At 37.8% G+C, this 22,491-nt stretch overlaps 1 protein-coding gene across 17 annotated transcripts in view; it reads right to left on the bottom strand.

The window, feature by feature from the left end:
- The window catches only part of BNC2 (basonuclin zinc finger protein 2), a 360,639-nt gene that overhangs the window by 140,053 nt on the left and 198,095 nt on the right, over nucleotides 1-22,491 (bottom strand). For all 17 annotated transcript variants that reach the window (XR_014939176.1, XM_085528312.1, XM_085528305.1 and 14 more), the window contains one exon: nucleotides 820-922. Coding sequence is in view for 15 of the 17 variants with exons in the window: in XM_085528312.1 (XP_085384438.1) it covers nucleotides 820-922 (103 nt within the window). In the remaining 2 variants the exon portion in view is untranslated. The remainder of the gene's footprint in view (nucleotides 1-819; nucleotides 923-22,491) is intronic.

Raw genomic sequence — 22,491 nt, 5'->3', positions numbered from 1 at the left:
ATAAGTTTAATCTTTCTGTGCCAACTCCTTTTTTCTTTTTTAAACATATCTGTTTTTGGTTTGTTTGTTTGTTTTATTCGGCTTTTCAATTAAACCATGTTAGGTGTTCTCCTTACTTTTCTCCTCATTTTGTCTGGATCTGTCTTTTTCTCTTGCACATGTCTTAAACCATACTGTCAAGAAAACAACAAAACAAATACACTAAATAGTGGAGCATAAATAAAAACTAAGACCTCTGGTGTGTGTTTTGTTGCCTTTTAGGATCTGGGGATTTGAATAAATCCATTCTTTTGTCATTTACTTAAATATAGGAAGAGTGGTTCAACACACTGATGAAGTCATTGAGCCAAATTGGATACACTGATTTTACTGATATCCAAGTTCTGAAAGGCTGACATTGGTACATCTGAATGTCCATTGGGCTTAGCAGCTTACTGGCCAATGCGAATTTTCAATACATACTCTGATGTGCAACCAAGCTATAAACCTTTTGCCTTTCTGCTAAGATCTGATACAACCAGATAACTTTCTGGAAGTCAGAGTACACTATTGCGCTGTACACAAGTTCAAAGTAGGTACCAACTCCAGTGGTACCTATTGTCAGGTTAGCCTACAATATATCCAGTCTATCATATTTCCATCCTAGAAATTGATGTGAAAAAAGTATAGACACACTTGCAGAAACCCAGAGTGCACACACATGTCTTTACAGAGAAATAGATATCACTGCTGTCTGTATCACTCCGGTACTTAGCATTTATAGAGCCCAGGAACAAAGAACAGAATAGAGAAGACCAGTCCAGAACAGACATTTCTTACCATGTGCCACCCAGCCATGTTTACACTGATCACAGGTTCTCAGGTTAATCTTCCCTGGCTGAAAACATTCACATGTGCAATTTACCAGTGTACAGCGGATAGCCTGAAAAAAGAAACAGAAAACACATATTAATGTCTCTCTCCCCTATTGTACAAATTTATTGTGAGAGCTAGAAGGGTATTAAATGTACAGCAACAATTGGCCTTCTAGCACTCCAAGCATTGCTCCTTCTTTTAAGGAGGGATTAGTTTTCTTTCAAAAAACATTTATCAGTATCCCTTAGCAAGGACAAACAAAATGCCTACTCAGTAATAACTTATTCTTTTTTTCCCAAGAAGTTGAGTAAATTCCTAAAGTGTTTTAAAGAAGGGATCTTTACTCTAAAAGCGAGCAAGCAAACAAACAGACAAATCAAAACAAAATAAGAGCAATGATGAAGGTTCTGTAGGAGTTCCACAAGCTTCCTGATTTGGAAACAATTGTTTGAAGGAAAATGTTACTAGTGATGATTCCCCATAGCAGCATTTCAGCTTAATTAAAACCAAATGTAAAACAAGGAAGGAAAAACATATAAAAAGGAAGGCTATATATCTCTGTTCCCTCCCCGTTATTGCATCCAAAAATTGTTTCCATGTTGGGGATCTTGTAGGGTGCAACACTGCTATATCATGAAGAGTTCATGTAATTTATTTATACATTTGATATGTTTTTACCCTAAAATAGGGTAAAATGATTATAACAGTAGTAGCAACAGACCATAGTATGTATTATAACTTTCCTTTTGAAATTTTAGGTTTCTCCTATACCTAAGGCTAACCCTCAGATGTGTCATAGAATCACAGAACAGCAGATCTTCAGGTGGAAAGGGCCATCAGGAATCATCAAGTCCAGCTCCAGGCTCAACACAGGCCCACTCAAACCTATGTCTGAGAACACTGTCCAAATGCTCCATGACCTCTGGCAGCTTGGTGCCCTGACAGTGCCCTGGGGAGACTGTTTCACTGCCCGACCATCCTCTGATGAAGAACCTTTTCCTAACTCCCAACCTGGCCCTCCCTCAACACAGCTCCATGCTGCTTGCTCAGGTCCTGTTGCTGTCACCAGAGAGCAGAGCTCAGCGCTGCCCATCCACTCCCCTTGCAAAGGGCTGTAGCCACCATGAGGCCTCCCCGCAGTCTCCTCTGCTCTAGGCTGAACACACCAAGGGCCTAAGCTGCTTCCCATATGTCTTCCCCTCCAGACCCTTCACCATCTTTGTAGTCCTCCTCTCTAATGGTTTTGTGTCATTCTTATATTTTGCCAATGAAAATATGTGCATTCCCTTCTGTTTCAAAAAATGGAATTCTTTCAAAGCAGTGACACCAAAGTTCCAGTCCTGTGAAGAGATTTGCTTAAACAATACACCACAATGAGGTCTCCCTTCCCTTTTAAAAATTATTTCAAAAACTACACAGGTTTACTTGAGAGGCTAGCTATGCCCACAGCAAATGCAAATGTATGGAAGTTTTTAAAAGTGCAACAGAGTTACATGTTTTAATAGTGTAGATGATGACCTGTGTACTTCAAACTGCTACTAATAAATCTACAGCATGCATTTAGATGTAATTTGCATGGAAATTTCTGAGACAGAGGCTTATTCTGATCATTCACAGATTAATGATCTACAGTAACTACCAGAGCTGCCAGGAAAAGATATTCTATAGATTTAAATGCAATCAATGTTTACTTGGGAGCTAAGGTGGGGGAAGGATCCTATGGCCACAATAGTATCGAAGCATTATGAATGCTCTTGTCTCTTCCAAACAATTAACAGCCCCTATATACATTCCATCCCTACCAAAAAAGCTTTACCTTAAATATACTGACTTGAAGAAAATTACATTCAGTATTAACTTGTCCATGCTACACTCCTTGTTACTGTTTTTAAAAGTTCAAAGTTCTTTTCTGTCACATCTCTTTACTTATTTATCTGCATCATACAGTCATTTAAAACCATCTGTCATTCACTCATCCACTTAAAATGTGTCCTTCTCTTAAATTTCTGATATAACTGTGATTTTACATATGCTATATGTTTTTAATTACCTTTTACTCTCAAAAACATTGCAGGAGAATAAAAATATCCCGCTCTATGATGCCTGACTCTTCAGGGTCTCAGTCCCAATGTCACTTGTCTAATTATCCATTAGCTAGGTTATAAAACACTGTATGTATGTGTGATTAAAAGAATTAGTAATGTGAAATATAAGAGTACCAAAGAAGTGCTGATCTTGCAAGAATAATATATGTGTTTGCAGGTTATGAGGAAAAAATTCTCCTGGAAGGTCCTGTTTCATGTTCAATAGTTTATTGACTCAGTAATATATCAGGTCTCCACTGGTCAGTAATGGTGTTCTTTCTCTAATATGTTCATTAATTAATGAACTCAGTAATTAATTGTACTGCAAAATGAACGAAGGGCTTACAAAATAGGATTCTTATTTCACAATAAAAGATTTTATCATATTCAACACCTTTTTAAGCTCCACACCAATGTGGTTCGTATTTGCTGTATTTGCTGTATTTGATGTGATACTGTCTTGCTCATATGTCACTTGTGTGTACAGAGGGAGAAATATACTCACAGTGTATGTATACATAGATAGTTGAAATCATGTCATTCATAGAGTGGCTTTAAGGATCATCAGCATTCCCATTACAACTCTGCCTATTTCTTGCTTACAGGTTAACAGGTCACCTGTAAAGACCGGATTCAGTTTGAGCCTGAAATACAGTGTTTCAGCCTAAGAGTGAGATTTATTACACACATTCAAAAATGGTCATTTTAGCCATTCTAAATTATGAGATGGAGAAAAAAAAAAATGTTTACAAGTTTCATGTTTCTTTACCCTGAGTTAAAGACTACCTTTATGGCACAAAGTGTTGAGGGGCATTAATAAAGTAGCAAGCTTTCTCTCTCTTATACTTAACACTCAAATTCACATGAACTTTGAGAAACATGAAAATGTCTGTTCTTCAAGAAACTAAATCAGAAAAGTCTTCAAGAAGAGCTATCTATTCCTGTAAAGTAATAAGGATTGTCAGGAGAAACTCTTAAGATAAGTATGTGGCCCAAAATTCAGCCTGGCTGAATGAAACAAAAACAAAAACAAACAAAAAAAACAAAAAGAAAAAACAACAAAATAGGATGTTGAGGTCAGTTTGTAAACCATCATCAGTAGTTTCCCATCCCATCACAGAGAATCCCATGCATGCTGGTCAGTGATGCAGATGATCCCACAGATTGAAATATGCTCACTTGGATCTGGAAACAAGCAGTTACCTGCATGCCTTATCCAAAACACTCCATAAGCCTTTTACCTACATTCCCTAAAAAATAATGAGATGCAATGTCTTCAAAGTGCTGCTGTCAGAGTAAATGGAACCTAAGTGATGGACGCTACCGAAAGTCTCAGGTAGAATTTAGCCCATATTCCAAAGATTCAATTTTCCACTTTACTCAGTTAATCCAGATCACTACCCAGGATCATTACCATTTCTAACATGAAACTAGTGTAACTCAGTAGAGAGATGTAAAATGCCAGGAGAAGCACATGCTCTTACAGACACACAGAGCATTAACACTCACTGAAGTGACAGAACACTTGGTCCTTAAAGATCTTCACAAAAGCAATCAACTTAAGCACTGAGCCTTGCAAGGATGTATATCTGAATTATTAATAATATCTTTCTACTTTTTTTTTTTTCCTTTTTCTTTTTCTTTTTTTTCCCCAATAGCGTTTAACATGCATATGTGTAGCAACGACACCATGACAGGCTCAGGAATGACCCAGAAGAGCAGGGGAAGATTAAGGCAGCACCTAACACTTAAAACATTAATACTGTCCCTCCAGTCTGCAGTGGCAAGATTTTAAAGTGGAAGGAGAAGTACAGTAGCTGGTGTGCTGGTAGGTAGCAGCATGGATCAACGTTAACTGCGGTTGGACATCTGTTAGTCCTTAATTTGACAGGGGTAGGGTGGGGAGGGCTGTAAAAAGATCCTGGAGCTGGTTAGCAGTGGCTAGACATTGTAGCCATTGTTTGACCCTGTTAGGAAGTAGGTACAAATATGCAAGGGTGTAGCAAAGCAAAAAATTAGCCAGAAAAGTGCTTCTGAAAGAATGCTGCCAGCCTTTCCAGAAGCCACCCAGTGTAATCCTACCTTCACAATGTATTGCTAAAGAACTTTATGTAATGGGGCACCATGTGCACTACAGTGTGTGTGTTAGGGAGAAAAATTTTTCCTGTCTAAGGTTTTCCTCAGAAACTCCTCCAAGAAAGACAGACAGAAAACAGAAGGAGAAGAAAAGAAACCAAATGCCTTGCATAGAAAAACAACGCATACCGGCTCCCTACGTGCAGGAGGATAGGTAACCATGCATTTAGATGACAGCTTACATGTTAAAGCCCTTAAGCATGCTGTAAAGCATGATTTCCTACAGCTGTTTGAAAGGTGCCACTAAGTTCTACAGCACCAATGATCTGCAGATAATAGGAGTTCTGTGATATTTTTATACATACCTTCCATGGAGTTCCTATCATAACATTTCTTGCCTCTACACAAAAAATACAGTGTCCTTTGAAGGCATTTTATATTAGCAGGGAAGGAAATGGATTGAATTGCAGTAGAATTGTTTTGAATAATTTACACTACTGCTTCCTTAAATCTTAAAGCAACACTATTACAGTTTAAAAACAAAATACGCATGTACTAAAATAAATTAATGGCTTTATAACTGACACTGAAACACTCAGAGATATCCTGCTGTTCACTTTGAGATCTTCTTCAGGTAGAATGCAATGCAGAAAGAAGGAAACATTGCCTCCCACTAAAGAATGTGGCCTGTTACACCTCTGTGTAAGTTACTAAGGGTAATATTGAGAGATATTATTCCCGACTTCTGTGGTTTTCCCCCAGACCAAGGATATTCATTTAGCATGGTTTGGGCAATTTAATTATATAGCAAGTAAATATTATTCACATATTAATAGGAGCAGCCTATAGCACTAATGGAAAAATCAATCTGTCTGGCTGTTTTGCAGAGCTTCAAAGAGATAGGGAGCAGTAAGCTTTAATGTAAGGGATCACAGGATGGGAGAAGAAGGAGCACACATGATGAATAGGTAAGAACTCCAGATGAAGAATCATATAAGTTATCACAGATGATGGAGAAAGTTTGAAACAATGCAGCATTCTGGAAAGATTTATTTTGCAGCTTACTTTACCCAGATTTTTAATAGATGTTCTAACTTTTTTTTTTTTTTTTCCTATTTGTTCCTACAATATTGTGAGGCCAAACAGTATCTTAATGAAGTCTCATTCTTCTATGAGTGTACTAAATGCAGCCTCTCCTTTCTACATCCTCTTTACTTCCAATTCTATTTTACAAAAACCCTCCAATTTTGAACTAATATTTTATTGAAATAACTTTATTATTGGGCAAATAATTTAAAGACACATAGAAGTTGATCTTGAGGCATTATGGCACATGAAAATAGTTATGCAGAGAACAAGACGTTGATGAGAGATACAAAGATCACAGAATCGCAGAATTCACGGGTCAGAACGAACCCCAAGAGATCAAGTCCAATGCCCCTACTAAAGCAGGAACCCTACTATGGCTTGTACAGGTAGGTGTCTAGACCTAGGTCTTGAATATCTCCATAGAAGGAGATTCCACAACCTCTCTGGGCAGCCTGTTCCAGTGCTCCATCAGCCTTATTTTGAAGTTATTTTGCAAGGTTGTACAGAACTTCCTATGATCAAGTTTTAGGCCATTATTCTTTGTCCTATCGCTACACACCACTAAGAAGTGCCTCGCCTCGCCCATCAGCCTCCCACCTCACTTTAGATATTTACAAACATTTATCACATTCTCTCTCTTCTTTTCACCAGGCTGAACAGGCCTGGGTTACTCAGATTTTAACCTGGGTCTTTTCAGATCTGTTCTCCGGTTGCTGCATGTAATGTTACTCTTGACAAAGAAAGGTCTGAAGCAGCAGACAAGTAGCTAAGACCTGCAAGTGGTCTGAAATTTTTTCTAGGAGTGTCTTCATTGCCCTGACTTTTCTTGGTTACAAATTGAAGAAGACAAATTCTGTCTATATAGATCATCACTTTATCTCTGCACAAGAAGGTACTACAATTTTAAGTTGATCTTTTTTTTTTCTTTCTCTCCCCCCACCCCTCCCCTTCTTTATAAATCAAGTATCTATAAAAAAAGACCACAGCATGAAGTTTCCTGTTAATAATAAAGATTCCCTTGAAATTACATTATTTTAAATAGCAGACAAATCAGCAATTGGTTGTCTATGGCTTGTCTGTGCTTCAGAATGTTTAGCTGTGTTTGAACCTGTGTTGGTGTGGAATCTAGAAAAATCACAATATATTAAAGTCTCAAGTTCATGTCAAAAGAGAAGATTCCTTCCCAAGAAAACACATAAAAGGGGAAAAAACCCCAAACACCTCCTATATAATTAGAACAGTAGACAGACAGAAATTAGTACACATCTCCTATGTTAATTTTCAAAATATATTTTCACGTTGTTTGAAGCAAAGAGAGAAGGAAAATTGGGGTGGAAATGCCTGCCATACTTTCTACAGACTATACCTGCAGAAGTATTTCTGTCTCTGTTGAAAGACCTAATGTATCCAATGTGTAATTCTCATAAAATAACTCTATTTTACAAGTGAACTACAAATTTTAAATGGATGATTTTCCAGCCAGAACACTGGGCAGAAAAAGTGGGAATACCCACTGATCCTGTATCTAACTCTTGCACAGAAGCACTGTGTTCCTTGACCACTCAATTTCAAGCCACCCAGTCTGTAAGAGCTGAGTAATGACATCAGATACAGTTTTTGGAGGCAAGATTAGCAAACAGTTCTCACAACACATGTAGCATGAGAATAGAATTTAGGACCGAAGCATGAAACACACCATCTCAACTCTTGGCATGAAAAAGTAACATTTTTCAAAAAATATATAATTTTAGACAGTTTTACACTTTGTAAAGGAATAACCATAAACAAAATAATTAGCTTCATCGATGGATGATCATTTTTTAACATGAGTAATTGTACTAGAATAATGTATTGCTGAAAAGAAAAAGAAGGAAGTGTGAATATACTTTGCATCTGAACGGTCTTAAGCATCCATGCAATGCAATGGAGCTTCTCATTTCTCCCACATTTGGAGATATGTAAATAGCTTCCAAGCAGCTCACTGCATTGCAGCATTTTATTAGCAGTTTTACACCACAGTATATTAGTATTGTTTCTTGTTTGTATTTATTTTCACTAATACAATTTGAAGGGTACTAATATTGTTATATTTCTCTTTGGCATTCACGGAAGCACTTTCTAATACAACATGAAGGGAAGGATGCTAACAAAATGGAAAGCTGTTAACAGGATAAAATAGGTTTGAATCTAGCTAGAATCTAGCACTTAAGCATTTTAGAAAAACATTTCCAACTCTTCAGGTGAAAACCAATAATTTAAGTAGAGAAAAATAAAAAAATAAAATATAAAATGGCATTTGTAACATTGCATTTAATATAAAAGAGTCCCTCAGATTCTTCTTTAGGTACTGTCAAAAGTGGAAACTTGTGCTATGGAATGCTATGTAGACATTTCAAGAGAAAAACAAACATAACCCATAATAGCCCTGTCATTTTTCAGGAAGTTTCTGTAGGCCACATTTTTCCTAATTCTATACACTCAGCTCACAGTATTGCCAACAGGATATTCCACAAAGACTGCAAGTACAACATGACCCTATGTCTCCATAGCATGTAATATGCACCTCACATCAAAGGAAGAAAAAATTATACGAATTGAAAAAAATTAAGATTGACAAGCACTTCTTAAAATTTCAAGAAAATTTGCTTTAAATTTGAAGAAAAACACACGGTTGGTTTAAGAATGAGTTTCTTTATGCCTGAGGGAATGTTAGCAAATGCAGACACTTGTTCTTACAGATGAGAACCAGATTTACACAGGTCACTCCAAAAATAATGCCTCCTATTTATTTCCACGGAAATTACAACAGATACTAACAGTACAAAAAACTACTCGATAGATCAAATTCTCAGCTACAAAAATCTGTTTTTCAACATAGTCATCACCACAAGCTATGAATTGTTTGCCAGCCATCAACAAGAGCCTGTATGCCACACTCACATAAAACTGCATCAGTGGAAAGGACCCACTGTTGCTGTCACTACTGTTGAAATGCACCACCCACTGCCTTACTGTGCCCAGATACACTGTTTGGGCTCCATAAACGTTCAGCAAGTGTCAATGAATATCAACTAATGCATTTTTTTTTCTGCAAAGAGGAATTCAATTCTACACCATTGATGCATATGTATGTCAGATGCCATTTACTCAGACCGCTCCTCTGCTGACATCTCCCACATGGCAACAACATGTAATGGTATATACTAATTGGGAAGTCAGTCTCTACTGCCACACTACCAATATCTGCCTCTGATGTTATGGGCCAACATAATAAAACAGCAGGCACTGCTTTCAGATAAGCCCTACTATGTTATAAAATCAGCACCATCAGTTGCTAGCATTCAGTCACAAATTGTTAAGGCAGTAGGCAGTGCTGAATGGGTGGATGGATGGACAGACCTGTGAAAAGCCTCATGGAACTTCCTCTGCCACTGACTCTTCTAGAGAAATTAATGTTGCTATCTTCACTCAAAATGCTCAGCTCAAGAAAGCACAACTACTGGGTTCTTCATATAGAGCAAGCTGCCCGCACTGGCTTTACTTCCCTGATCACTCAGAGCAATCATTCTCCAAAACTGTTGCCGATCTGAGCAAGTGAACGGTTTACTATTTCCATATCACTCCTCAACAAAAAATTGCTTTTACGTAGAAAAACATTCTGCAAATAGTATTATTTAGCCATGACTATAAAACCAACAAGTTTTCTTCTTTTTTTTTTCTTTCTACCTTTCTGACACTTCTGAGAGGAAAATGAATGAATGAATGAATGAATGAATGAATGAATGAAAGAAAGATAGACAGATAGATCAATCGATCCATTGATTGGTCTCTGCTGCTGCTGCTGTTTCTGTAGCTGTTGCTGCAACTATGTAAGACAATGTAGTATCTGAGATAGAGAAGTAGAGCTTAGATTCCCATACTGTATCAACCCACAAGTGAATTCCATTTCAAAAAAGATGGTGAGTCTGTTGATATGGCACATGTGGAAGGAAATAACTGACAGATTTCAGTCACATTACACGGACAACTGGGTCAGCGGTCTTCGAAAGATAGATTATAAATGGTTAAAAAAACTATATAAATCTATTTAATAAATCTCTATTCTTCAAATAGTTGCTATATATATTAACTAGAAGAGGATAAGATCTTCTAACATCTTAAAGCTCAGATAAGCGGCTCGTGTTATCAAGATGAATTCTGTTTGGTCTCAAACAGTACAGTCTGTTGAGTAAAAAAGAAAAGTGAAAGCATGTAAATATACAGAAATACCATCTTTAGCCGGTAAGTAAAGAACTTCTAAGAAAAACAAAAATGTCAGCACAAAATGATGTTGGTAAAATCAGTAGTTTTAGTTCTTTGTTTTCTGCTTTTTCTTTCTATTAAACAAAATAATAAAAAAAATCTGATTTTAACAAAGGAAAGCAGAGCCCAGCTCCTGGAATAGTTATTTCTCTTTGTCCACATATTCAGAAAGATATTTTCCTTAAGAAATACCAACACCATTACTTACTGCCTAATCTGCTCCTCCAAAATAACTTCACCTTTTAGGATTTACTGTTGATATCACTGTTTTCAGGATTCTAAATGACGGGCTTCCCATTTTGCCAAAACTGAACATGGCTTTAGACTTCATTGTGCTGCATTTCAGCCAGTAAAGCTGATTGCAATGAACTTCTATGAAAGAGCTACAATGAAATATTTTATCTTTCAGGGAAAAAAAAAAAAAAAAAAAGGGCGATGTTTTAAAACATGTTAGAAAAGCCTGAACATTCCCTAAAAAACAAAACAAAACTCTCTTTTCAACCTCATCAGGATCAAACTCTGTATTCTGAAATTAAAACGTAAAACAGTATCTTCTTACTTAAATTAATCACAGATTCAGTTCTGCAGTGTCTTTCACTGGACAGTCCTCTGTTAACCAGAAACTGATTCTGTAAGCAAATGAGAACCAGCAGACACAACCTTTTAATGCCACTCTCCTCACAAAAATGTGAGATTAACAGGTGAGTATTTTTATTTTCATTACAAGTTCCTGTTCATTAAAAATAATAAAAGTTACATCCCTCCTAGATATCTTTTAAAATTTGTTTCTATTCCACATTTCCCAAAACCAAACCCATGTAATTTTTGCACAAAAGGCTGCTATGTATGAAGGAGAAGAATTCCAATAAGTGTGAAATAGGTAGAATGTTTTTCTTTGGCCAGAATGGAGTGTGATTACATGTATAACTGCTTATTAAAAGGGAGAGAGGGGGAGAATGAAAGAAACTGAGGGAAGGGGAAAAAAAAAAAAAAGGAAAAAAAAAAAAAGAAAGAAAAAAAAAAAAAAGAACGTTATAGGTTTTCTCAGAAGGATTTTCTTTTATACATAGCTTTATCCTATAATTTTGTCCCTGTTGGGCACACTGCCTAAATTTAAACACAAACAGTCAAGCAATGAAGAAACATTACCACATTTACTGTGAACAAAAACTCCCAGTTGTACAGTGAAATTTTAATACATTTCAACTTATCTCTTTTACTAATGGGGAGAGTACAAACCCTGCAGGAATTCGCTCTGCAAACTGGTAATTACAGTAGACTCACTTTTTTATAATGCATATGTATAGTCAGACACAAGAACCATAGCTGCCCTTTTGATGTAGGTTACAATAGGAATGCTTTAAAAAAAAAAAAATTATGAAAATCTACAGCAATTCTAAAGGAATGCATTATTTCATGGGAAGTTGTCCTTTAGCTATACACTGGAATACAAATATATTTAATACGATATAATACACATATATTTATTTGACCTCATAAAGCAAAGCACAAGCTTTATCATTCCATTTTAATACATTTTTCTTATTTTCCCCAATTTACAGGATAAACCTGCCTCTACTGGTGCAAAGCTCTATACTACAATATCATGTAAGAGCTCAGAAAAAAATATGTTTGTTCTCCCAAGCCTCTTCCTCTGCACAACCTTCAAATTTAAATAGTTTTGATGTTCAAATTTATGTCTCATTAAATCATTATAACACATATTTAAAAGCACTATTTCAACTGCACAATTTTACAACATACAATGTCCAACTCGTCTAAGATAGGACACGCTGTGTCTGGCAGAACATGTTTGAAGTATACACAAAGACAGGTTTAATTTAAACTGAAGAGGAGCAAAATCAAAGTAAGACCTACTGCCACTGTCATACATAGGGACAATGTTTATCTATAGTATAAAAGTGACAAGACACAGCTATTTTTCTAAAAGAAGAGAAAGAAAGAAAGAAACAAGCCAGAAAAGTCTGTAAAAATATACATATTTTCTGGTCTTTTACAGTCTATGCCATTTGGGGGATTTTTGCTTTTATTATTTAATTTACTTGTATGTCTATACTATATCATTTGATTCTGTAAATACTCATATTGTCACTGTTTACATAAACACACATCTATACTTTTGCCCTTAATGATAGAAAATAATCATGTCATACAAAACAATAAGTAATAAAATCATTCTGTCCTCTAGGTGCAATGGAAGAAACTGTACCAGAATTTCAGTTTTTAATTTTTGTATTCTAACAGGTCTATTGGTGTACACATCATCAGCACAGCTTGGAGGATGGGGAGGGCATATATCTAACAACTGGTTTTAGAACTGATTTGTCAGAGCAATTAACATTTATCTAGCATCAATTTGAACCATATTCACTCATTTGTAACACCTCGCTTCTTAGAAAAACAAGCCACCTGTCTCTTTTAAGCATCTCCAAAGTATTATGCTGTTAAGAAGTGAATCACAGAACCACAGAATCATAGAACATAGAATGGCCTGGATTGAAAAGGGTCATCTAGTTTCAACCCCCCTCCTATACACAGAATCGAACTGCATATTCAAAACTTGAAACAGCCACAGCTAAAATTACTAGACCCCTCCACACTTCATTCAGAAAGCTGATATTCTGCAGAAATATATATATCTAAATCAGTATCAATGACACTGCCATCACCAATAGGGAATCAATGGCCTAACAAAAATGCAGACCAGTGACAGAGAAGGTCTTTCCTGAAGCACGCATTGCATGGAAATGTTCTAATAATCTCAGAAGATTTCATTGTCCTCACTGCTGGGCACTAAGCCTCTCACAGGTTCTGCAGAGAGAGCTGCTTTTAGCAGCAAGATTATTCCTCCAAATAAAAAAGTGAGTTGCTAATAACCGTGAAATCAGTTTTTGTTGTTGCTGTTGTTAATTGTTTGTTTGTTTTCATTATTATTTAATTTATATTTATTAAAATAAAGCTTTTATTTATTCCTTCTCTTAAGGAGTTATGGGGTTGGTACAATCTGAATATCAGATGGAGGGAGAGTGCCTCTTTCTATGTTACTCTAGTGTTCCAAAGAAAAGTTAATGCACTTAGGACATGCAGTATTTTTCCCATTCCTATGAGAAAATGAAATCTACCAAATGCTAGAAGGGAAGAGAGTGAGAAATGTATGCCAGCAGGTCTACAAGTGTAAACATTCCTCACTGTAACAAAACTCATTTCCACAGAAGATAAATGCTGTATCACTTCGGGCTCTGGCTGATGCAATCAGTATGTGCTTAGTCAGCAAGACCCTACTGAAAGCACAGGGGAGGTAACAAACTCATCCTCTGAAATTACCTTCACCACTGTGCATCATAATTAAGGTAACAACCTTGTCACAGTCATTTCTGTCTGTCTCAGGGTGGGCAGAGGAGATGTGCCCTCTAAAGCTGCATCTGGAATTCTCAACATGTATGCTATGTTTGCTGAAAATCTAGACTTCAGATCCACTGTGGGAGCAAACAGAAAACAAACAGGAGACTAAGTCTCTTTGAGTACAAAACTACAGATTCAGTCACGCTATTAAATGACAGAAACAATATATTTGCAAAGAATATACAGTCACATGATTGTTTTCCTCTTATTAAAGTTACCACTTTCCTTCAGTTACCAGGAATTCACAAAAGGATGAAACAAAAACTTCAATTAACTTGAAATGCTACTGCTACAATTCATGCATTGTCACATGCCAAAATGAGCAATGTCTGTATTTAACAATTTTTAATGAAAGATTAAGATACTAAACTCAGTTGTACTAAATGGGTGTATAATGAATACATGTGAGACAACTAGGTATAAAGGCTTTATCTAACATAAGCATTCCAAACCACAGAATCATAGAGTCATAGACTGGTTTGGGTTGGAAAGGACCTTTATGATCATCTAGTTCCAACCCTACTGCTATAGGCAGGGACACCTCCCACTAGACTAGCTTGCTCTCAGCCCAACTCAACCTGGCCTTGAATGCCTCCAGGGAAGGGGCATCTGCAGCCCCACTGGGCAACCTATTCCAGTGTCTCACTGCCCTCACAGTAAAGAATTTCTAACTAATCTCTAGTCTTAATCTACCCTCTTCCAGTTTAAAATCAACAGCAGTGACACTTCTCACCTGCTTCATGACACTTCCTACTTTTTGTGTGTGTGCTGAATTTAATGTGGGACTCAGTTTTGGAAAGCATCCAGTATGTTTGATGCATATACTGCAAATCTTCATATTAGGTAGCTTTCTTCCTTCCTTCCCTCTTTCTCCTTATTTTTATGATGCTATGTGTACCATTCAATTATACATGAGCAGAAAACACAGCAAGTGAATCAGAACCCACATTGTGGTGGCATAAGGAGATACTCCGTGGCATGACCTGAGCCCTTTCTAATTGAGACAAAATCATGCAAATTGCTAACAGTGAAGGAAGCTGGAATAGGTTTCATGCCAGCTTTTTACCTAAAATATAAGAAGTAGGATCAAGGAGAAAAACATTTGAAGCACAGTGCTGGGGAGAAGACTAACACAGTGCATGAAGCTTGATGCACAGTAGCTTTGTTCCTGTGTTATCAGTCCTACAAATATCATTGCCTCCTGTGCATACATGTGTATTTATTGCTACATTAAGACAGAAGTGTTCTGCGCAGATATAATTTATAGAAGTTTAAACAGTATGCTTTCATTTATATGAAGATGTGAAATTAAGATTTCCATTTAATTGAATTGTTTGATCTTTATTAACCAGTATCAGACTGTAGTGACCCCTTACCAGCCTCTGTCACACTAACTTGCTCCTGAGCAACAGATATAAATCAGTACTAAGAGCTGCACCTTTTCTTGCTTCTGACCATATGAATTTTGAATTGTTTTCTTGCATAGCTCTCAGTGATTAGAGCTGAATTGGGCCAAATGGCTGCCAATTTTTCTTTAAAGAGCAGTATGTTTCCTTCCAGGTTTGCATCGAAGGGGGGTGAAGACAACAGTTGATTCATTAGGAAATGATCATATAAGCAAACAGGAACTTTGGTGTTCAAATACAGAATCAATTTTTCTCCTGTTCAGTAATCTTCCAATAACTTACTTTCATCTTCATATATTTACTGACAAATCAGTCAAGGAGATCTCAAGTGGTAAACCTTACCCAGGGGAAAAGGAGCAGTCTATTTTGGTCTTGTGCAGTGGCAGGAGGTGCCATAGGTCTGACTTCAATCCTATCCACTTCGCATGCATTACCAGATGAATGAATACCTTGAAGTATATGATAAAATACCAGCTCTGGACCCTGAAATCTTGTTTATTCAAAGATCCCAAACAGATAAGGCAAAGGCTGTAAGGGCTTTGCTGCAAAAAAGCTGGAACAAGCAATGTCCCACTGTGAGCCTACTCAAACTTCCATAATTATTTCATAATTCATGCAGGAAAAGCATGCCAACGAATGATTTCAAAAACATTTTTTTAAGAAAATGAGCTAGGTCAATATAAAAAACTCATCCGTTTAGACACATACATATTCAACGGAGGACAACATGAGCTAAAGCAGATGTCCCAGGAACAATCACACTGCCTCATCTAGAAGAATGCATTCTAACATCATGCACTAAATAGGAGCAACTCTTGCCATTTGGCAGTCTGCATTCTATTCAAACCTGTTTCTCTTCTAAACTATTTTGATAACATAGGAATAAACATGGTGCTCACTCATACTTATCTGATCCTGACTGTCCACTTCGATTTTCCAGTGCTCATCACCTTTGAAAATCAAGCACCACGCAACTTCATAGAGAAGGAAGTCAACTAAACACAGTTAGTGCATTTCTGACTACACCCATATCTCCCAACTTTACATAGAATATTTTATTCAGCACCTGTTTAAAATTTCTTTCAGTTTGCTTTGTGCCAAAATTGTGTTAGGTCACACTAAGTCTAGCAACAGCTACAGTAATCCTGCTGCTGCTCAGCATGTAAGTGGTAAGCACAGGCTGTGCAAGCAGAAACACATTCACCTTCTGTGCAAAGACCAGTATGCAGGCTTTAATTGAGCACACACACTTAGGTGCACATGCTATGTTCGTGCTAAGCCCCCCGTTTATTCCAGCTATGGCATCCAGCAGATTACCAATGGGCAACATTTGTTTTGGTATCCATTTAGTACATAAATGCTTTGCAGCAAATATATACACTGCACACATTCAAGGAAAAAGCAAACCAGGCAGGTAGGAAATGAGATGGCTCAGGAAGCACACAGCCCAGTGCTGGCGCTGAGCCTCCCCCCATTGCAGTCAATTGGTGCGTTGTCTTATTTTGCTGAAGGAAGAATGAGGCTGTCAGGAAGTTTATAACAGCTTTATGAAAAAGAGCCGAATGTGGCAGTCTGTCTGTCAGTCACAATCCCCTGCCCCTCCAAGCTATAAAATTGAGGACACTACTATATTGGGATGCAGCTTCTAAATTCTGCCTGTTTGCAGCATATTTTGAATGTGGTAGCCAAACAGAGTTAAATGTGAAACTATAAGTCTGTCTTATAGACGAGTTCAAATTCTGTTCTTGCTTTAGGTTTTGATGTTTCTGCAGCTGTAGGGTGCACAGGACACTCAAACCTGTGACTGCCACTGCAGGTGCCAGTGGTGTGCCTACTCCAGGGACACCGCTGTGTCCCTCCTCTCCAGACATGCTCACAGCAGCTCTGACAGAGCCCACAGACAGCCTCTTACAGCCACCGGCGGAGTCATAAATGTCATTCCCTGAAGCCCCCGCTTACCCTACCTCCACATGTGTACATGTCATCAGTGGCTGCAGAGTAAACACCAGTCTGGGACAGGAAGAGTTAAATCAGCATGCTCTGCCTTAACTGCAGCTCTCTTCTCCTGTGGGACAAAGGCACAGGCCAGATGGAATGGGTTCCTCAGTCTAGACCTCAGGGTCTACGTGATGGACGACACTAGCATAAAACAAGTGTGCACACACAGAGAGGACTAAACTCAGCTCCAAGAAACTCATGTGTCACCTCATTACAGCCAGTGGATTTCCATGATGAAAAGTTCAAGTCACAATGAGACAAATGGGAGCCTTTTCTCTCATTTTCATGAGAGTTCCACCAGCTCATAATTAAAAGCAACGTTTAGCCTAGCACAAATTAGTGACTGGTAAAACCAAGATGCAACCACAAGCACAGATTCTTTCTTCACTCCGCTTACCACCTAATCCTCTTTGGTGTGAAAACTGTTCTGGAAATTGCATAAAAGCTGACTTTCTGGTGAGAGTTCCAGAATTTTCTGGTAACAACTATGCCAGACACACCACAAAAACAGACTCTGTTACAGTATGTTGATAAGTCTGTTTCCACTCCTTGGAAAAGCCAGATGGTGCAGAGGTGTGTGATAGCAATTCCTGAAACAAAATTAAAAAAATGAAAAAAAATAAAAAAAAAATAAAATTAAAAACCCGGAATAGTTGTGGTTAGTTGGAGTTTAAGGATCAAATTCAGGTCAGTTCCACTTTATCCAGACTGATTCACTTCTCCCTATTACTACTTGATTGCTGACAATGTGCTTGCTGCTATAAAATCCCAAACTGAAGAGTGCTCTTAACTTGAGGAGTTTGAATTCAGACACAGAGGAACAAGATGCACTAAGTAACCACAAAGGGAGTTAAACTCATGAGATTACTTTTTCTTACCCTTCTAAAAATAATATTTTCTTCGAGAAACAAACGGAATGAAGCTCTCACAAGATAAAAACTGGAGATTCTTTATCAATTTATCTAAATTTAATTGAAGACTTTGAACTGCGCACTGGCTTTTGGTATTTCAAAAAGCTGTATTTACATGAAGAAAGTATCATGCCAGAAACCAGGAAGTGATGCTCCATTAATATTCATTACATGCCAACACTCAAAAAAAAAAAAAAAAAGTAAAGAAAATGTAAGCTGCCAAGTTTATTTTGGCAAAGTTGTATGACATGATTTGGATTCAAAGCAAAATTTAAAAAAATGCCTTTAAATAAATGTAAATCCCTTTCAAAATGGGGAAAAAGAAAAAAGAAAAAACAAAACCCACTTATAAAACAGAAGGAAACAGCACTTCTGAGTGTTAAACCTTTTTTCATTGCTAGACTGTACATAAGCAGTGATCACCCAAGTATATTATCAAGATGTTACAGATTAGTGATTTTTAACAGCTTTTTTTTTTTTTTTTTTTAAATTTTTATTCTGGCCTATTTGTCTATTTATTTGTTTTATTTAATGTACATACCAGCACCATTTTCAATTGTGTGAGGAGGCCACGTACAGAGAAGAACCCTAGCTTTCCTATCCAAAGACCAAACTACACAAGAGGACGACTGTGGACTCCAGCACGGCGTTAGTATATTTCTCAGAAATAAAAACATTGATTCATTGTCTGGCCTGGAGAGCAGCAGGAAGGTGGCCAGAAATGTCTGTCTTGCGCAGTGGAATGCCATGCAGAAATTCTTACAACACTTCTGCACAGCTTCGCAAAACAAATGAGCGCAAGCAGTGCTCACACAGATTTGGCTACACTGCTCTCAGAACTTGAACACACTTGTGTTAAAGTGGGCCAGGTATCTTCCAGCAGCACGGGAATGCACTGAAGGGTTATCCTATACCCATATCCCATAGGGTCACACAACACTGTCCTGAGCTGTGCCCACCAACAGGAGGTCCCACTGACAGACAGCTCAAAAGATCAGTCAAGCAGGGAATACCAGATTCTACCCTCAAATCAAACCGAGAGCTTCAGTTTATACTTGTGCAAGATCTAACCTACTGGTTGCAGAAACTAGAAAAGCGAAGACATTTCTGAAGACCAAACTCAAGGCTACCTACAGGTCTTCACATGACTCCATGAAGAAGTTATTCCTTCTCCTGTTCCACTGACTTCCTCATTAACTTAAACATCTTCTCCTCAGTTGCTCCACCTTTGAACCACAATTAACAGCCCAGGAAGAAAGCTTGAAAATTGAACTTTATAAAGCAGAAATCAGCAGATTAGGAGAGAAGGCAAGGAGTCACATATGTAGGGGAAAGAATCCCAAAAAAGCTACATATAGACTGTTGAATGTTTTCCTCCTTGTCTTCCGCTCTCTCCTCCTTTCCCCCAACTCAGTCAAGTTCCACTCTTTTCTGATACCTTGGGAAAGCCTGATGTATGTCCTGTGACATTAGGCAGGGGAACATGTGCTTTGGGGGATCATAGGTTACAACGCACCCTCTCTGGCTACACAAAGGATGCCTCCTCTTGCATAGGTGCTTCCTTCCCCAACCAGTGCAACACATAATCCTGGCAGACTGTCTGGAGCTGGTCCCAACTTTCCCAGGGAAGCAGGGCAGGTTGGCAGGGCAGGTGCACTGAGCAGGGCACGAGGTAGAGGCACCTTCTGACATGGTGAGATGAGCAGGCTTTGAGAGTATAGGTAGATCCCAGGAGGGAGGCTTTGGGGGGGAAAAAGGAGTTCATCAGAGAAAGAGAGACTGCAGAGGCCCTTCTTGAAAGCTGTTTCCTCCTGTTTAAGAGTAATGGCTGTGTTTGGATCAAAGGTGGCTTTAAATAAATAAATAAATAAATAAATAACATATAATGTGTGATGGCAACAACTAGACTTGTAAAGGAGGGTATCTGAGGGCAGGACTTGAGGAGCCTGAGAAATCTCAGAGAAGTAGAGGTTATGTGTGATAGAGGTGGGAGAAACAAGTTCAGAACTGTTCTGGACTAAAAAAGCAGAATGGAGGTCTCATGTATATAACCACTGTTTGAAGCCTTTGGAGATCATTATCAGCAGGCATCTCTACATCTGCAGATGTTGAATTACTTTTCCAAATTATCATTCAAGTTTAAAGTACCCCTCTCCATTTAATGCATATGGGGCAATATTTTTCATCTCCAATTAAGAATTTTTCCCCTTTTCTGAAAGAATGGCTTCATTCAACAAGGACTACAAAGATGAAAAGCAGATGCTTCCTATGAGACTGGCAAAACTGATAACTCAGAAGTTATTTCACTCACCTAATTACTGACTAGGACAGTATCTAATAGTTACCAGATAGTAATACCATTAAATACTACTAAAAGAAACATACAACTCTAGTAGCTCTGTAAATTCTCCATCACTGTCAACATCCAAATTCAATACTGCTGAAGGGAATCCCAGCAGATGAGAAGAAAAGACCTGCAGAATTCTCCCAAAATAAAATGTGATTTTTTCTGACATTTTCTGGGGGGTTTTCGACAGGTACAGTTTTGCAATTCAAATAAGACTTTGGATCTGTGCCAAATTGGTCTTTTTTCCTTAATCTTATATACTTGATGTGCTTAGGGAAACCACTGCTTATGAGAAAGTGATGACTTTTCAAGTGTTTAGTTTGTGCAAGAAGTTGAAAAGCTACCCCGCTCTCTTGTAAAACTTCAAGGGAATAAAAATGTGTGGAGAAAAGCAGAACACCTGGCAGCTAGAAGCAAAGGAAGTAAAGAAAACAGTGGGTAACATACACAGAAAGAGATGGGAGGTAGGAGACAAAAGGCAGGGAAAGCAAAATTAAACAAAAGGACTTTTTTTTTTCACAGGTATGTTAGAGGAAAAAGACAGAACTGTGCCTTTCACATTCATAAGAATTTAGAAATTCTTTATGTCCAGGGGGTAAGTTCTATGTTTTTGAGACCAATGGCCATAACAGCAAACAGACTGCTTTGCTTCACCCCTGCAAAGCTCACATGTAAAAACATGCCATTATGCACCACGTGGGTCTATTCAGCTGAGATACAGACATACAGTCATCATGAAAAGAGGAAGTTCAAAATTCACCTTAATGATTTGGTGAGTAAATACCCCACCCAAAACACACAAACGCCTCTCTGATGGTTTTGGCCAGTGTCCTCAATGTATGTATGTCACCTGGATGGTTAGTAGTTACACTGAAATAACAAGAGCTCGATTTAATTCAGACTAAATTTGTACACCTGCTATGTTCTTGAGGCAAGTTCAGAGCAGCTGGGAACTAGAAGAACATAACTACTCTGACTTTATAGTGGTAGCTGAAGGACTTTCCAAAAAGACATGTATCCTGGAAGGGCAACAAAGGTATAAAATATGTAGAAAAATGAGATTTAAGATAGAACTCTGTTGCATCTTAGTCAGAAGACCCCTTTGCTCTAACATGCATGTGGAAGAAAGTCTGAGAAAGTCACAGTCTCAATTTCTGCCCAGGGCAAGACAAGAGGAAAGTACTTATTCTACTAAATCAAGTAACTCATCAGACTAATGAATACAATTAGGAAGAAACAAACAAACCAAAAATCTTGCAAACCTGTCTGTGTCTCCAGAGGACAGTTGTGCATTTCCCAAGATTGTATGTCTACGTATTTTATCCTTTCACTGCTTCTGAATCGACACATTTACTTCAACCATCTTTGGCAGAAAGATTTTGCAAATACATTCAGTTTTTCTAATGCAGTTGCACAAAACATGACCCAGAAGCTGCATACACTCCCAAAAACCTTTTGTTTTCGCCTGCCAGGTACTTACAGCCAGGGCATTCCATTACACTTACTTAACAGAGAAGAGGTAGCAGCCAGCTGGTCAATCAGCACCACACTTCCTATTAAGCCAAGCAAAAGTAGCAAAGAATTACTTGTGCTCAACATAAGGTAGGCTGGAAGGGAGGTTTTGGAGGTGGATTCAGTTCTGCAATAGTTTTCCACCCTAGGAATAAAGCTGTAGAAGATCTAGTTTTGCTAATGTTGCTGTTTACTCAACTGTCTGACTGATGGAAGATACTGCAAATCAATATTTTTAGTTTTATGAGAATTCAAGAGAAAAGCTGCAACTTGTGCCAAGCCTGGAACTAAAAGTGACTGCTTATCTAAGAACTCAGAATTCCCCACACTTTGTCTAATAACAATGGTAAAATAAATAAATCAAATACATGATATCATGCAGATATCAACAAGATCTTAGTATTAAGATGTATCCTTCAATAATACACAAACACTGCAAATATAACTGAAGGATTAGATATGCTAAACCAAATAAAATAGAGATGCAC

Source organism: Coturnix japonica, chromosome Z (assembly GCF_054131305.1).
Source record: "Coturnix japonica strain WE chromosome Z, WE-NBRP24, whole genome shotgun sequence".
Taxonomy (NCBI): Eukaryota; Metazoa; Chordata; class Aves; order Galliformes; family Phasianidae; genus Coturnix; species Coturnix japonica.
The sequence above is the reverse complement of the archived record's forward strand: the minus strand, read 5'-3'. Positions and strand labels throughout refer to the sequence as shown.